At 39.4% G+C, this 18819-nt stretch overlaps 1 protein-coding gene and 1 long non-coding RNA gene across 2 annotated transcripts; one reads left to right on the forward strand and one right to left on the reverse strand.

Moving 5' to 3' along the window:
* Positions 1-11979: 11979 nt before the first annotated feature.
* LOC131997743 (uncharacterized) lies at positions 11980-12643 on the forward strand. Its single transcript, XR_009398383.1, has 2 exons — positions 11980-12127; positions 12193-12643. It is a non-coding gene; the product is annotated as an uncharacterized LOC131997743 (long non-coding RNA).
* Positions 12352-13364, reverse strand: LOC106085312 (general odorant-binding protein 99a). Its single transcript, XM_013249515.2, has 2 exons — positions 13222-13364; positions 12352-13133 (listed from the first exon to the last, which is right to left on the reverse strand). The coding sequence occupies exons 1-2, from the start codon at positions 13261-13263 to the stop codon at positions 12750-12752; spliced, it is 426 nt and encodes a 141-aa protein (XP_013104969.1). The 5' UTR covers positions 13264-13364; the 3' UTR covers positions 12352-12749.
* Positions 13365-18819: the final 5455 nt, after the last annotated feature.

Genomic DNA, 18819 nt, shown 5'->3' on the forward strand with positions numbered 1-18819 from the left:
ACCGAGTGAAAAGGCTAAACTTCGCAAAAATGTATGTAAAACAGCCCGAATCATTTTGGAAAACAGTCATTTTTGCAGACGAGAGCAAGTTTAATCTTTTTGGGTGCGATGGAAAGGTCATAGTGTACAGAAAACCAAATACAGAGCTTGAAGAACGAAACACAGTTGCTACTGTAAAACATGGTGGAGGTGGTTTAATGGTTTGGGGGTGTATGGCGGCTTCAGGAGCGGGAAATCTTGAAATTATTAATGGAGTAATGGATCATAAGTATTACATTGACATTTTAAAGAGGAATTTAAAAGATAGTGCTGTAAAACTTGGGCTTGGTAATAACTTTCAATATTATCAAGATAATGACCCCAAACATTCTGCTTTAAATACCAAGATGTGGATGCTGTATAACTGCCCCAAAGTCATTAAAACTCCTCCTCAAAGTCCCGACTTGAACCCAATTGAACATCTTTGGGAACATCTCGAACGCAAATTGAGAACGCGCAATTTTTCGAGCAAGAGTCAAATGCAACAGGTGATAATGGAGGAATGGACTAATATAGACCAAAATATAACCGCTAAATTAGTCCAATCGATGTCAAACCGTTTAAAAGAAGTTATAAGACGCGGTGGTCGAATAACAAAGTATTAATTTTTTTAAATTATGTTATTTATTTTTTTGTTTTTTTGCAATGATGAATACTTTTTTTGTTTAATTTTTTGTGTTCAGCTGTAAAATGGCCCTTTTTGTTCCAATAAATACTATTTTTTTCTTTAAAAACAATGAAATTGTGTACATATATATCACACAAGCACTACTGCATCATTAGTTTAATATGTTTTTATTCCAATTGTCTTTTGTAGACTTATTAAAAAAAAAACATTGAATGATGAATACTTTTTTTGACCGCTGTATCTCATTTCACTCTCACTTTAGCCCTAAGTAACTACAACCAACTAACCCATTGTTTTATTAATAAAACACTTTTTATAACGTTGACTGAAATACCACGGTGTTCTTGTTATAGCCACCACCGAAGGATGGTGGTATATTCATTTTGTCATTCCGTTTGCAACACATCGAAATATACATTTCCGACCCTATAAAATATATATATTCTTGATCAGCGTAAAGACGATCTAGCCATGTCCGTCCATCTGTCTGTTGAAATCACTCTACAGTCTTTAAAAATAGAGATATTGAGCTGAAATTTTGCACAGATTGTTTTTTTTGTCCATTAGCAGTTTAAGTTCGAAGATGGGCTATATTGGACTATATCTTGATATAGCCCCCATATAGACCGATCCGCCGATTTAGGGTCTTAAGCCCATAAAAGCCACATTTATTATCCGATTTTGCTGAAATTTGGACAATTCTTCTACAATTTGGCTTAGATCGGTCCCGATTTGGATATAGCTGCCATATAGACCTATCTCTAGATTTAAGGTTTTGGGCCAAAAAAAAAGGCGCATTTATTGTCCGATTTTGCCGAAATTTGACACAGTGAGTTGTGTTAGGCTCTTCGACATTTTTCTGAAACTTGGCTCAAATCGGTCCAGATTTGGATATAGCTGCCATATAGACCGATATCTCGATTTAAAGTCTTGGCCACATAAAAGGCGCATTTATAATCCGCATAATATAATTTTACTGAAATTTGACACAGTGACTTATGTTAGGCTTAGGTTGAAGGGCTGCAATTGCAGTCGCGGACAATCAGCGATATCATCGAGTGAAGTCTCAATAAAAGTCGGGCGGCACCAGCTCTTCTAAATACTGAGGGCGTATGATACTCGATGTAACAAGGTAAGTTATTGACGTCTTTAACTCACCAATGTCCATAACGTTCCCGCGGCAGAATGACAAGAGTGCCAAGTATCTTTGGGGAATCCGAAAACGAAAGGTGTTCAATCTCAAGCAGCCAACTGTTCGTACCAGATTCACCCGGTGAAGTCCTTCATTGGCAAGGACTGTCGCCTCAGTGTACAACTCGCTCAGGGGCTCAAGATGTTAAATCGGAAATTGGTGTTATGGGGCTATATCAGGTTGCAAAACGATTTGGACCGAACGATGGCACAGTTGTTGGAAGTCGTAGCAAATCCCACGTGCAAAATGTTTGGAAAATCGGACAAAAAATGCGGTTTTCAGGGGTCCAAGATCTTCAAATCGGGAGATCGGTTTTTATTGGACTAAATCAGGTTATAGATCGACTTGGTCCGTACTTAGCACAGTTGTTGGAAGTCGTAATAGAACACTACATGCAAAATTTTTGCAGAACGACAGCTGATTTTTTTTTTGTTTGGTTCTTTATTTGTTTGCTTAGGAAAACAATTGTTTGAAAATAATAATTCTGGCCATACTTGTGCGGTATTTTCCTTAGATAAGCGTCAATTTATTGACCCGAGAGTGACAAGGCTAGAAGGAGAGCCATTCGTCGTGTCCGTGATCCCCGTCCCGCTCGACAGCCACCACAATTTACCGTGCACGAATGTCATCCGTGGTGCCAAGTCGCGCAAGGCGCTGGTCCCAGACGGAATCTACACTGATGCTGAAGAATCTGGATCTGCCAGGAGTCGAGTACCTTACAACTGTCCTCAGCCTGTCTAAAACTATTGTAGTACTCGATGTTTGGACGATAAGCAGAATGATACTGAAACCTAGAAAGGACACGAGCAAGGGGAAGTCATATAGACCGATCTCCCTTCTCTCATCAGTAGCCAAGACGCATGAGGGACTACTGCTCCCGATCCTCCCGTTGGACAATTTCCATTCGCCGAGCACCAGCATGCATTTCGAAAGCTGTATAGTACTACAAATGCTTTACATGCCATCACCGTACACAAAAGTAGAAACAACGTTTTCAAGTCCCTTGTCGGCGACTAACCACCTAATGCTTATGAATATTGTGGCTAGACAAATTGCTGCGACCACTAATGTGAGGCTAAGGGAGCTTTCTATTTACAATAGTTATGTGGCGGCTACGGACACTGCGTTATCATTGAAGATATCTGTATCCGTTCACAAGTGGCAGACTAAATTGCACTAGTATTTTCCAGTCCATTGTGCGTCCATTTCCATTGTGCGTCGCTTTTAATTGCCCAGCCAGACAGACTTAATCCCAAGGCAGCATCTTTCCTCCTTAATAAATTCAACGGTGTTGATTTCATCGAACGGTGTTGATTTCATCGAACGGTGTTGATTTCATCGAACGGTGTTGATTTCATCGTAGCTCTTCGATGAGTGTGATCCCATCAAGACACTTAAGAAACCGATAATTGCTATTTTCTTGTTGTCTCAAAGGATACAATGTTTTAATTTTTCAAGATTTACCAAATAATTCCGCGAATTTTGCACTTACCTTCTTGTAGAACAACCGACTTAAAGTGAAATTACAACTTCATTTGACTGCTGCCTTGAATCTTCATATGAAGTAAATAAAAATTAAACAAATTTAATAATTACCAATAAAAAATATTTTTATTTTTTACTAACCACTGCTTTGATCTTTGATCCATTTTGGTGTTAGCGTTTGTATTTTCATGTAACAGCTGCTTTTCATAAAACAGCTGACCTTTACAAAATATCTGTTCAATTCACAAAACACCAGATTTTGTTAGTTGAAATAGCAGGAAGAAATGTTTGCTAATACAGCAGCCCAATGTTTGCTGAAACAGCATTAATGTCTGCTTTCTCATTTTCAGCAGACAAAAACTGCTGTTTTAAGAAATGTTTGCTAATACAGCAGCCCTATGTTTGCTGCAACAGCAGTAATGTCGGCTTTCCCATTTTCAGCAGACAAAAACTGCTGTTTTAGCAACCATGTTTGCTGTTTGAATAACAAATTTTATTGACTGTAGAAATGAAAATCGGGTGATGTACATATATGACAGCAATATATATACCTGATCCAACTTTTATGAAACACACCAGTAATATTAAGAGTCATAAGAAAATCCTTCCTGCTAAATTTCGATAGATTTGTTTAACAAATGAGCACTTTATTGCAATATTTCTCAAAATCGGACGAACATATATATTGAACCTATATCTAAATGCGAACCGATTTTGACCACACTTCAAAGATATTCTGGTAGGCATCGAGGAAAGCGTTGTGCAAAATTTTGGGAAGATTGGTCAATAAAGTGGCCAAAATCGGGCGATATACATATATGGCAGCTAAAGGGCGAATTTTTAAGAGCTACAGGAAAGTTTTTCAAAATAAAAGACATAACATTCAGAAAAATCCATGAAATCTTTTTGAATCGGCCATATAATTTAATGTTTGAAGATTATTTCATGCAAATGTTGCCCGTGACTGCGCCTCAAATGGTCCATCCGCTTAGTCCAATTTTGACATACTCTTTTCGATATTTCGGCCGGTATCTTACGAATAAATGTTTCAATGTTGTCTTCCAATGCGTCAATTGAAACGGGCTTGTTTGTATAGACACGAGCTTTACCATAGCCCCATAGCGTTTTGGGCAAAAAGAGTTGGATATCATCTTACGGTAGCGCCCACTATTCACAGTTACGTGAAGAGGTACGATCCTATGATGCCACCAGCCTATAAACCGCACCAAACTGTGACTTTTTCGGGATGCAATGCTTCTGGCTGATCTTCACTCCAAAATCGACAATTCTGCTTATTTACATACCCATTGAGCCAAAAATTAGTTTCGTCCAAAAATGGAAGAAGCGCGCGATGAACTTTCTTGATAATAAAATTCAATAATTTGCAGACAGGCGGACATAGCTAAATCGACTCAGAAAGTGATTCTGAGTCGATCAGTATACTTATCAATGGGTCTATCTCTCTTCCTTCTGGCTGTTACAAACAAATGCACTGTACCACCGTAGTGGTGTAGGTTATTAAAATGGGTCCACCCCACGTTTTTTCAAAATCGAAAATTGCAATTGGTAAAGATACCTAATTTTTTTTTTTTGAAAATTGTGCCACTCCATCTTGTTACGTCCCTGGCCCCCATATACACCGATCCCCGGATTTGACTTCTTGAGCCCTTAGAAGCCTCAATTTTAATCCCATTTAGCTGAAATTTCCAACAAAGACTTGAGTCTTTGCCAAGTATGATCCGAATCGTTCTACAAACACATATTGTCCCCATATAAACCGATCCCCGCATTTGACTTCTTAAACTCTAAGAAGCCTCAATCTTCATCCGATTTGGCTGAAAATTTGAAACCAAGACATGAGTTATGACTTCCATTATCCATGCCAAGTATGATCCGAATCGGTCTTTAAACATATATTGCCCCCATATAGACCGATCCCTGGATTTGGCTTTTTGAGCCCTTGAAAGCCTACATTTTCACCTGATTTGGCTGAAGTTTGAAATAAAGCCTCGAGTTATGTCTTTCAACATCAATGCCAAGTATGATCCGAACCGGTCTATAAACAAATATAGCCCCCATATAAACCAATCTCCGGCTTTGACTTCTTGAGCCCTTTAAAGCTTCAATTTTCATCCGATTTGGCTGAAATTTGGCCCAAAAACCTACCTTATGACTTACAACATCAATGCCAACCTTTATCCGAATCGGTCAATATGGTGATATAGGCGCCCTAAGTACCGATACGCCGATATGGCTTCTTGAGACCAAAATAATTCAAATACAATCTTAGTTAATAAGGGTACATTTTTAGCGGAATCCATGGTGGTGGGTACTCAAGATTCGGCCCGGCCGAATTTAGCACGCTTTTACATGTTATATATTGCAATTGTTACTATTATAAAGGGTTATTTTTTAAGAGCCATAGGAAAGTTAAAAAAAAAAAACACATAAAATGCATGAAATCTTTATTTGAATCGATAGCACGTCCAAATAATTGCATGTTTGAAGATTATTTCATGCATGTGTTGACCGTAACTGCCCCTTAAATAGTCCATCCGCTTAGTCCAATTTTGGCATACTCTTTCCGACATTTCGACCGGTATCTCAAGAATAAAAGCTTCAATGTTGTCTTCCAATGCGTAGCATAGCCCCACAAAAAATAGTCTGAAGGGAATAAATCTCACGATTTAGGCGGCCAATTGACCGGTTCCGAACGTGAAATAGAATGTTCACCGAACCCACCTCTCAAGAAGTCCATTGTTACACATGCCGCATGGCTTATGGCAACGTCTTGTTGAAACCATATGTTAAGCCCTTGCATTTTGGGCAAAAAAAAGTTGGATACCATCTCACGGTAGCGCTCATCATTCACAGTTACGTTACGATTCGCAGTATCTTTAAAGAAGTACGGCCCATTGATGCCACCAGCCCATAAACCGCACCAAACTGTGACCTTTTCTGGATGCATTGGTAGCTCTTGCAATGCTTCTGGCTGATCTTCACACCAAAAATCGACAATTCTGCTTATTTACGCACCCATTGAGTCCAAAATTACCTTATTAACGCAATTAATGAAGACGATAGCGTTATTTGTGAACATTCATTTCAATAAAGTTTTATAAGAATTAATTTTTTTTAATTTTATATATAATCTATGTATACATATTAACAAAACTAAAACAAAAGAATTTAATTCTTTTGTTAAAAATCACAATTTGGTAAAAGGAATTTTAGGAACTCGCCGTTGAAAAATAATTTTAAAAATGTTTCAAATCTCCAAAATTGGAAAACGCTGTAGAAAATCAGTGACACTTTCTCTTTCCGATTTTGAGCGGATAGAGCGCTTTGCTCTTGAATCGACCAAATCTTCCAGATATATTTCCCATTGCCTGGAACCGCTGGGTATACGATGCAAATAGCTGGATGTCATTGATGAAACACAGTAAGCGTCTATAAAATGTACCGGTGCGGAGCTCAACGTTTCCATGCAATTGTCATCCATTGCCATTGGTTCACAACCTGTGGCGACGGCAGTTTCGTTGCTCACATTATTAAAATTGGATTCAGGAATCATGTTGTTAACTAATTGTCTGATTTTTTAAGTTGAATATTTTTCAATTAAGATAATGTCGTCTACCTTGGATACAGTTGAGAGTAGAATGACGTCTAGGGGTAGTTTCGTTATTCTTTTATACATTGACAGGACAAGCAAGGCAAATGGATATATTATACCTGTAAGTTGTAAAAAATTTCCAAGTCTGCTACTGTATTGCAGGTAAAGAGTATTTTATTAGTCCATCCTTGTGTGGAAAATACTTAAGATTTGCGATATTCCTAAGGTAATCAAATCCAATTGAAACATCTGCCTGGAACTTAACAGTTTTATACATTTCAGAGAATTTCCAGTCAGAAACCAGCCTAATATTTCTACGTTGTGGATTTTTTGCTATGATTATCATATTGCTACCTGAGTTATTCTTTCAGCTATGAGACCGTGGCATTCTTCGGATTGCTTGTCTTGACGTAAAATTATTCCAATAAGTCATAAAATGCAAATACTTACCTTTCTTTTTGGTCAAGACTACGGACTTGGTGTATATAATCGACATATTAGCACATCTCAGACAGCCAGGCAGTTGTTAAATCTTTGAAGAACGTATTTCTGAGTTCAAAGGCTGATCTCCGCTGTCGCTCAACCAGAAAAAGAACCAGTGGACATGCCTATAACGATATGTAAGGCCGAGCAATTGTTAGGCCATTGGTTATTTAAATAACTAGCCTTGTAATATCGAGAATCATAAGCACTCTGTATTTAAGCAAAAAATTTTTTGTGTGCTTCTCTAAGAGATATACTTTAGGAAGCTCTAAGTGCAACTTCAAATCCAACATTTTGGAAAGGGCTAGAAAGGCCACTCTTGTCCTATACACCCGCAAGGGAGCCAATAGCAAAAGTTGGGGGGTTTAGACCGCGTGTCATGCATTGGGTATATACTGCAGTTGTCAGACCAATAATGCTATATGGTGTTGTGGTCTAGTGGACGGTGCTTCAAAAATCCACCTACTGCTCAATACTTAATCGGATCCAAAGGATGGCTTGTTTGTGCATCACAGCCGCACTGAGGACGACACCATCTGATGCACTGAATTTAATGCTACATCGTATGCCTTTGGACATTGTGGCTACCCAAATTGCAGCGACCACTGCCGTGAGGTTAAGGGAGCTTTCTCATGTGGCGGCTACGGACACGTTGTTATTCTTAATACAAAATCCGATGTTCCAGGCAGTGTGTATTACACCTTACCTCCCGCTTTTTGATAAAAGTTTATGTACCACTATTCCTGATAGAACCGATTAGAACTACGATATCCCTGGTAACAGAAGTTACATAGACTTCTATACGGATGATAAACGACCAGGTGGGTTGTATTCAGAAGAACTTGAACTGGTCATAGCGATAAGGTTACCCGACCACTGCAGTGTGTATCAAGCAGAGATCCTTGCAATCAAGCAGAGATCCTTGCAATTAAGTGGTGGAATGGCTAAGATATAATGTCATTACGACGATTGGCATAAATATCTTCTTAGACAGCCAGGCAGCCATTAAATACCTGGAGAACGTATTTCTGAACACAAAAACCGCCCTCGACTGTCGCAGATCTCTCAACGAGATGGCTGTACAGTTCAAAATTCACCTGTTCTGATTGCCGGGCCCCAGAGATATCCCAGGGAATTCAAAAGCGGATGAGCTTGCGAGACGAGGAACTACCTTACACACTCCAGGGACACTGGAATTTGTGGGTATGCCTATAGCGACATGTAAGCTAAGTTTTCAGGACCAGGCCCGAAGGACAACGAATGATAGATGGTCACAAAGAGGAGGCTGTGAGCATTCCAAAACAATGTGGCCTCATCTAGACTTGAAGAGGTATACTGCTTTGCTGTCACTGGCTAGAACAGACGTCTCAGTCATTGTGTCCGTCATGACAGGTCACTGTCTAATCGGAAAACAGGCTGACAGACTGAAGATTGCCAGCAACGACTTTTGCAGAAACTGTGAGGACATCGAAGAAGAGAAGACTGTAGAACATCTGCTTTGTGTGTATCTCGCACTGGCAGTCAGAAGGAGCTCCACTTTAGGTTCTCATTTCTTTGAGAACAATTCTGATGTAGCCAATGTGAACATTCGCAAGTTGTTGGGCTTTTTAAAGCGATCTGGATGGTTCAAAGGTAGGAACTAGAAGGCATCTTCCTTCTTCTGTTCCTGTGGTATAACAATGGACGAAAAAATCTAAAGGAGTCTGATGGCAGACTCCCACTTAAACCTAATCTAACCATATCTAAATCTGGACCGATTTTTATACCCACCACCGAAGGATGGGGTATTTTCATTTTCTCATTCCGTTTGCAACACACAAATATCCATTTCCAACCCCATAAAGAATATATATTCTTGATCAGCGTAAAAATCTAAAACGAACTAGCCATGTCCGTCCGTTTGTCCGTCCGTCTGTCTGTTGAAATCACGCAACTGTCTTTAAAAATAGTGTTATTGAGCTGAAACTTTCCACAGATTCTTTTTTTTCTCCACAAGCAGGTTAAGTTCGAAGTTGGACTATATCTTGATATAGCCCCCATATAGGATTTTAGGTCCATAAAAGCCATATAGACCAATCTCTCGATTTAAGGTTTTGGGCTCATAAAAGGTGCCTTTATTGTCCGCTGTCGCCGAAATTTGGGACAGTAAGTAAGGTTAGGCCCCTGGACATCTTTCTGCGATATGGTATAGATCGGTCGAAATTTGGATATAGCTCCCATATAGACCGATCTCTCGATTTAACGTCTTGGGCCCATAAAAGGCGGATTTATTGTCCGATGTGGCCGAAATTTTAGACAGTGAGCTAAATTAGGCCCCTCGAGATCTTTCTGCAATATGGTATAGATCGGTCCAGATTTCGGTATAGCTGCCATATAGACCGATCTCTCGATTTAAGCCTTTGGCCCAATAAAAGGCGCATTTATTGTCCGATTTCGCCAGAATTTGGGACTATGAGTTGTGTTGGGGCCTTCGACATCCTTCTTCAATTTGGCCCAGATCAGTTCAGATTCGGATATAGCTGCCATATAGACCGAACTCTCTATTTAAGGTCTTGGCCCCATAAAAGGCATATTTATAATCCGATTTCGCTCAAATTTGACACAGTGGCTTATGTTAGGCTTCCCAACATCCATGTCGTATATGGTTCAGATCGGTCTATATTTGGATATGGCTCCCAAAAAGACAAATATTTTGTACTTTTACTTATTAGACCACTCAATATCCGTTTAGAATTTAGTCCAAATCAGACCATATTTCGATAAAGCTGCTATGGGGTCATAAATTATGCATTTTTCACCGGACTATGACGAAAGGTGGTTTACATAAATACACGAAGTGGTGGGTATCCAAAGTTTGGGCCGGCCGAACTTTACGCCTTTTTACTTGTTTTCAAATTCAATAGGGTTTGTCCTTGGATCAACACAGAGAATTGTGGAAAATTTCATGACAATCGGACAACAAATGCGACCTGTACCTTGATCACAAGAATACATAGACATACAGACCCTATCAGATCTAGCCCGTCTGTCTGTTTATGTATTCTTCTCCTTCCTAGCGTTGCAAACAAATGCACAATATTATAATACCCTGTACCAATAAATACCTTTTTTTGGGTATTTATTTGGGTATTTATAATTTTGCCGATTTTACCCAATAAATTCCTTTTTTGGGTATTATTTGGGTATTTATAATTTTGCCGATATCTTGGACATCAAAATATTTTCCAAAAAATGTTTGATGAATCCGTATACCTTGTGTATAAACCTTATATTCTGATCTCATAAACTCGGATTTTAGTTATATATAGCCGCTATATAGACCGATCTCCTGACTTAAAGTCTTCAGGCAATAAATTGGTCATTTCATCCGATTTCGATGATATTTGGCACAGTGTGTTCTGGTAGAGCCCAACCCATTTCTGTGAAATGTAGTTCAGATCGAACTATATTTGGATATTATATTAGACCGACCGCCTGATTTCCCGATATATGGTGTTGAGGCCATAAAAGATCCATTTGTTACCCGAATTCGATGAAATTTGGCACAGTGTGTTTTGGTAGACCCTACCCATTTCTGTCCAATGTGGTAAAGATCGGATCATATATGGATATAGCTGCCATATAGACCGATCTCCTGATATCGAATATTGAGCTCATAAAAGGAGCAAACTCACTGTTTCAAATTTCATTAAAATCGGATGAAAAATGCTCCTTTTATGAGATCAATACTCAATACCGGGAGATTGGTCTATATGGCAGCTATATCCAAATATGGTGCGATCTGAACGATGTTCATCAAAAAGGTTTAGCGGGGTACCAGAACTCGATGCGCCAAATTTCATTGAAATCGGATGAAAAGTGCTCTTTTTATAGGCTCATTACACTATATCGGGAGATCGGTCTATATGACAGCTATTTTCAAAGATGGTCCGACCTGGACCACATTTAACAGGAATGGGTAGGGATCTATAAGAACACACTGTGCAAAATTTCATCGAATTTGGGTAAAAAATGGTTATTTATGGCCTTAATACCATATTTCGGGAGATCGGGCGGTCGGTCTTAGGGTAACTATATCCAAATATAATCCGATCTGAATCACACTTCACAGAAATAGGAAGGGTTTACCAGAACACACTGTGCCAAATTTCATCGAAATCGGATGAAAAATGACCAATTTATTGCCTCAAGATTTTAAGTCTGGAGATCGGTCTATATAACGACTATATATAACTAAAATCCGATTTTATGAGATCAGATGATCAAGTTTGTATACAAAGAATACGAAATCATCAAAAATTGTTTGGAAAATATTTTTATACCCAAGATATCTGCAAAATTATAAATACCAAGCTTTTGGGTACAAATGGGTAAATACCCAGGTATTTACCCAATTTACCGGGTAAATGCCTTTTGGGTATGTACCCATCGCCCATCTCTAAGAATGGCTTGTAGATGCTACTTCGAATTAAGTAAGGAGTTTTGAAATAAATCAACCTCTAGACATACAGACATTACACTTTACTCGTACACGCAGTAATACATTGATAGAAGTACTTTGAAGTGGAAAAAAATGGCGAAACTAGGTGTCAGCAATCACAGAAGAGACGAAAAATATTAAGGCGGTTGGGAGTCGTTTTTAGGGTCAGCTGAAGAATCAGAGGATCTGCAGTAGACAATAAAATAAGTAGGTATTCCTTCTGAATTTGAATACCTTTAAACTTACAAATCTATTCATTATTGTGGACCCAGAGATTAAGTTCTATTTCCCGCTGCCTGGAGCCATTGGAGCTATTACAACCATAGTGTCATGGGCAGTTTATAATCCCTACCCTCTTCTTCAACTTAACTCACAACTTTATCAAAGTTTTTATTTTTAAACCTGTCATAAAAATTAGAAAAAATATGAGCTGTGTTTTTGTTTTTTAGAAAATGTGTGCTTTGATTTTGTTATTTATTGTTAAACATAACGAACATTATTAAAAAACAAACTGATGCGCTTTTTTTGGTACCTAATTTAAATTAAAAAAAAATACATGTAAGATGAGAAAAATAATTGACGATTGTAGGACGTTACTGATGATTCATTATTTCCATTATTGTTGTTATTGCTGTTGTTGCACAAGCTTTTGAAATTGCAGATGATCTTGATACACTTCAATTAAGGACACTGTCTACTAAATACATATTGCTGCTGTTGTTGTTATTGTTGGTGGTCCGGTCTTTTGTATTCCAATTGTTGCAGTCATTTATACGTAAAGGAAAAAAAATTAAGAATACTCGTTGCAGGCATTTATGCCGTGGACGCCTTAGTTCTTCTTCAAACTATCCATGACCAATGGCAGGTTTGATTTAATGAAGCACTTGAAGCCACGGAAGGCCCATGAACACGAGTCCGACTTTTGTTCGTTCTTATCGGCACATTTTTCAACATCAGTCTTGACGGCATCTTTGTTGTCCTTACCCTGCCCCAGTTGGGCTACTAAGTTATCGTTCTTGAAACCTTCCTTGGCATCGAACAATTCAAACTTCTCGAAGACACACTCAATGTAGCAGCGGGTGGTCTCATCATCGGGGAAATCGAATTTCTTGTATTTCTCGATTAATTCGGGTGTGACCTTTTTGGCTTCCATGCATTCCTTGCGGGCTTTCATTAAATCCTCTTGGTTGCGTAGCTTATATTCAGCAGAGGCCTGCAAAGGGAAGATATACACGGGCAGCAAGGATCAGTTGATTTTCTAATAAAAACTAAAAAGGGGATAACTGGTAGTCTTTACTTACCACTGCGAAGAGTGCAAACAGAACGACAGCTGCAAATTTCATGTTGATGGATCTTCGTTATTTTTAATGATTTAAACAACAAAACTCAGAAGCTTTCAATGTGTTCTCAAGCCGTATTCGTTCAGAACTGATACAAATCCCAGCTCAGGCCATGACTTTTATAGGCTACTTGCTTTTGGGATTCTCGATGCAGCAAAAATGAAGTAGCCCCCAAACAAATCGTAGACAGCACCGTACAAAGAGCTTAAGTGTCATTTAGACATAAAAATGCGGGAATCTCATACTATGTCTATGCTGACAACACATACATACGAGTACAGCCACACATACATATATGAATGGATATATTGAAGATGAAGTGTCATTGTTCGCTGGATTGTACTCGAGCACATAATGAATCCCAATATCACCACCCACATCACAGTGTTACAAAAAAGGAAAAGTAGAGAAGTGGACGACCATCTCCAAAAGGTCAATCGCTTTAGGAAAACGCAATTTTGACTGGTTTGATATTTCCAGTATTAACAAGTAAAAAGGCATTAAGTTCGGCCGGGCAGAACTTTGGATACCCACCACCTCGGGTATATATGTAAACCCCTTTTCGTCACAATCCGGTGAAAATTGGATAACTTAAGCACCCAAATTCGGCATGGGCATTGAATGGTCTAATATATACAAGTCACTATTCAAAATATTGGTCTATTTGGCAGCTATATCCAAATATAAACCGATCTGAACTATATTAAGGTCGGATATCGGGAGGCTCAGAAAAACTCACTGTTTCAAATTTCAGCGAAATCGGATAAAAATAAAGCTTTTATGGGCTTTAGTGCCTTTATCGGGAGAACGGTCTATTTGGTAGTTATATCTAAATATAGTCCGATCAGTACCATATTTGGGTCCTGTGTTAGGAGGCCTAAAATTACTCACTGTTTCAAATTTAAGTGAAATCGGATAAAAAATAAAGCTTTTATGGACTTCAGAACCTTTATCGGGAGATCGGTCTATATGGCACCTATATCTAAATATAGTCCCATCTGAACCATATTTAGGTCGGAAGTCAGGAGGCTTAAAATAACTCACTGATTCAAATTGCAGCGAAATCGGTTAAAAAATAAAGCTTTCATGGGGCTTCAGACCCTTTCTCGACAGATCGGTCAATATGACAGCTATATCTAAATATAGTCCGATCTGTATCATATTTGGGTCGGATATTGGGAGGCCTAAAACTACGCTCTGTTCCAAATTTCTGCGAAATCGGATAGATAAAATATACCATTTATGGGCATTAGACCTTTAATCAGGATCGGTCTATATGACAGCTATATATAAATATAGTCCGATCTGAACTATATTTTCGCCAGATGTCATGAGGCTAAAAATAGCTCACTGTTTAAAATTTCAGCGAAATCGGGTAATAAATAAAGCTTTTATGGGCTTCAGACCCTTTATCGGCAGATCGGTATATATGGCAGCTATATATAAATATAGTCCGATCTGTACCATATTTGGGTCGGATGTTGGGAACCCTTAAACTATTCACTGTTCCAAATTTCAGCGAAATCGGATAAATAAAATATACCATTTATGGGCATTAGACCCTTTATCGGGAGACTGGTCTATATGACAGCTATATCTAAACATTGTCCGATCTGAACTATATTTAGGTCAGATGTCAGGAGGCTAAAAATAGCTCACTGTATCAAATTTCAGCGAAATCGGTTAAAAAATAAAGCTTTTATGGGCTTCAGACCCTTTATCGGCAGATCGATCTATATGACAGCTATATCTAAATATAGTCCGATCTGTACCATATTTGGGTCAGATGTCGGGAAGCCTTAAACTACTCACTGTTTCATGTTGCATTTATGGGCATTAGACCTTTTATCGGCAGATCGGTTTACATAGCAGATATATCCACTGTAGCGCAGAGGTTAGCATGTCCGCCTATGACGCTGAACGCCTGGGTTCGAATCCTGGCGAGACCATCAGAAAAAATTTTCAGCGGTGGCTTTCCCCTCCTAATGCTGACAACATTTGTGATGTACTATGCCATGTAAAACTTCTCTCCAAAGAAGTGTCGCACTGCGGCACGCCGTTCGGACTCGGCTATAAAAAGGAGGCCCCTTATCATTGAGCTTAAATTTGAATCGGACTGCACTCATTGATAGGTGAGAAGTTTACGCCTGTTTCTTAGTGGAATGTTCATGGGAAAAATTTGCAAAAAATTTGCATTACCATACAATAACTTCGTCATTCCGTTTGTAACTCATCGAAATATTGGTCTGAGACCCTACAAATTAATTCGATTTAGCCATGTCCGTCCGTCTGCTGAAAGCACACTAACTTTCGAAGGAATAAAGCTAGGCGCTTGTATACTTCCTATAAATGCAGGTCGGTTGGGATTGTAAATCGGCTATATCGGTCAATGTTTTGATATAGTTGCCATATAAACCGATCTAGGATCTTAACTTCTTGAACCTCTAGAAGTGAATACTTATCCGATATGTCTTTTTTTGTATGATGTGTTTTGTTATGACTTCCAACAACTGTGCTCAGTATAGTCTCAATCGGTCAACAACCTCCCATTTAAACCGATCTCCCGATTTTACTTTTTAAACCCCTATAGGGTGAAATTCTTATCCGATTTGGCTGAAATGTTGGACAATGGCTACAACTATGGTCTTCAATATCCAAACCAAGTATGGTTCGAATTGGTGCTGATATAGCTCCAATAGCAAAGCCATTCTTATCCATTATCCTTTGTTTGTCTATATCATAGATATTGAGATATGCCATCCATGGTTTCGGCCCGGGGGAACTTAGCACGCTTTTACTTGTTTTTCATTTGAACTTGAGGGCATAGCACGGGCATTTATCTTCCGATTTGGATTAAATTTTCCATGGTGGGTTATAGAAGTTTATTTTACAACTTTTGCCACATATGTTACTGACAAGTCCAGTTTTTGATGAAGCTCTGGTATATACCGGTCTGCCTATTCGAAATCTAGAGGACACATTTGATAAAACTTGGAACTTTGGGATAGAAATTAAATTTTGAATAGCTGGTTTAAATTATTCCCCCTTTGCAATTATTGCATAAGTCCACTTTTCGACATATCTCGTCGCATATGATCCGATCTCCCGGGATGATTTCTTAAGGGCACAGAAGATACATTTTTTCTGCCTTTGTTTTTTTGGTATTGGGTGGGAAATTCTTTGCGCATCTAATGATGGACGTCGCCTCTCTGCTGGCTAAAAACCCACCTTATCTCTCGGGATTTTTAAAACACCTCGGCACCGCTCTCGCATCACTTCGAGGTGGATCCATTTGTGGCACTTAAGCCATACGTCTCAGTGTTCCTGAGTCCATCCACCTTCTGTTCTTCTTCTTCGAAGATGCACGATTGTGAGCTGTGTCTTCCCATTTTTGTGTAGTTATTTGTGGAAGTATCCGTGTCCAGATATTACCTGAGTCCAATAGAAGTTTAGTTCACCTTTCTTTCTACCAATCCATTGTCGTATATCGGGGATGAGCTTGAAGCATGTCATTATTCCATCTTGACTGCAAAATGCTCAGCGTGTCTTGTAGAATATCTTCCAATACAGACTCCTTTTGGGGATTCAATTTTGCGTTATATATTCTCATCCGCTCTGGGGCCACTAGGTCTATTGGTATCATATCTAATAGTGTTTTATGTAGGCACCTGCCGTGTTAGGGGAACCCTGCAGGGCTTTTAATCTAGGGTGAATATAATGCATCTATCAACGCCCCCATTCATAACCGAAGCTAGCATGTGCACCAATTCCCACATTGTTTGGACGTCATCTCACCTCTCCCTATCTTGGTTAGGAGCGGAGCACCATCTATAACTCTTTCCGATCTCAGGGTCACGGCTACCGGTTGATAACATGTAACACACACTTATCTTATACTGCCCTTCCTGCGATTTTAGGTTCAAATTACAGCCATTATTTTGCTCTCAAATGGGGCCTCACCATATTCAGGCTGTAACCAAAGTTCCCTAGACGCCTGACTCCCGTGGTAGCAGATTAAGGACATTGGTCCGACCATTAAGTCAAATTTCTTCTAGTTGAACTCCAAACAGTTCCGGACTGGTCACCTTGAAGAATGGTGTAGGCACCATCCAGTAGCAATACCACAAACAGGAACAACAGAAAACGGGCGATGTAACCCATAATAACTCAGTACAAGACTGAGCCAAAACAGCATTGCAAAAAATGCTAATTGTGCCGTAATCTTCGCCGCTTCCATTGCGGCGTAATGCGTCTGGGCCGTAAAAGTCAATTTGGTGTCGAGTCGTGCGCCTAGGTATTTCACGTGCCTTCTAGTGAGTAAGACGACGTCCTCTATCCGTATATCTATCTCTGTGGGGATGTATTTCCTTGTGAGCAGGAGTAACTCAGTCCTTCTGCGTTGCCCGTGGGATCCTAACCAATGTCTAGTTCTGTCCATTGCCTTCTGTAGCCTTCATTGCGCCTCGTCCCTATTTCCTTCCGTGATGATAGCGTCTATGATGTCTGCGTATCCGACCTGAAGTGTGTTTACTGGCATTCCGTCGTAGCTGGTGTTCCAAAATTCGGGCCCAAGTATGGAACATTGTACAGCGCCGAACGTAACTTCATACCTCCTCATACCCTCGGTATATGTGTAGAAGAGCACCGGGTCTCTCAAATAGCTTCTCATGATCTTCAAAGGATACTCCTGTACTTTAATGTCCATCTTTATGGCCAGCAATACGTCCACCTCCTGAGGCTGTTAATGGCGTTCTTGACGTTTAGCGTTGCGAGGTCTCAGCCGAATCAGACCTTAAGGGCCTCTATTGTCGACTTTCTTGGTAGAAAGCAATGTTGCCGTCTTGAGAAGCCTCTGCGAGTCTAGACTTTATTAATCGCTTCAAAAACTTGCTCGCTGTGTCCAGTATACACAGTGGCCTGTAAGACGATGGCGATTCTGGATCTTTCCCCTTGCTGATCAAAACCAGCCTTTGTTATTTTCGTGCATCTTAGAATATACCTTCTGACAGACATCGGTTATAGATGTTAAGAAGCATTTCTGATCGTTTCTCGGCGATTATCTTTATGCCTTCTACTGCGACTCCGCTTTGAAGGCTACGTTCAGCGAGTTCCTCAAGTGTGCATGGGGGAGTGTATGTGCCCACACCAATGTTTTCGTCGTTTTGTTATTATTTCTCAGCCATTAAACCTTTCTTACACCTGTACCAAGAATGGTATACATTGGTCCATTTTACTATAGAGCATCTGATATCCCAATTCAACGTTTTGAGGGCACAAAATGCGCATTTTTATACCCACCACCATTGGATAGGGGGTATATTCATTTAGTCATTTCGTTTGTAACAAATCGAAATATCCATTTCCGACTCTACAAAGGATATATATTTCTGATCGTTGTAAAACTCTAAGACGATGTAACGATGTCCGTGGGGCTGTCTGTCCGTCCGTTGTAACCACGCTACTGTCTTTAAAATTAGAGATATTGAGTTGAAATTTTGTACAGATTTATATTTCTCCTATACGCATGTTAAGTTCTTGAATGGGCCTCATCGGACTATA

This window comes from Stomoxys calcitrans, chromosome 5 (assembly GCF_963082655.1).
Source record: "Stomoxys calcitrans chromosome 5, idStoCalc2.1, whole genome shotgun sequence".
NCBI lineage: Eukaryota > Metazoa > Arthropoda > Insecta > Diptera > Muscidae > Stomoxys > Stomoxys calcitrans.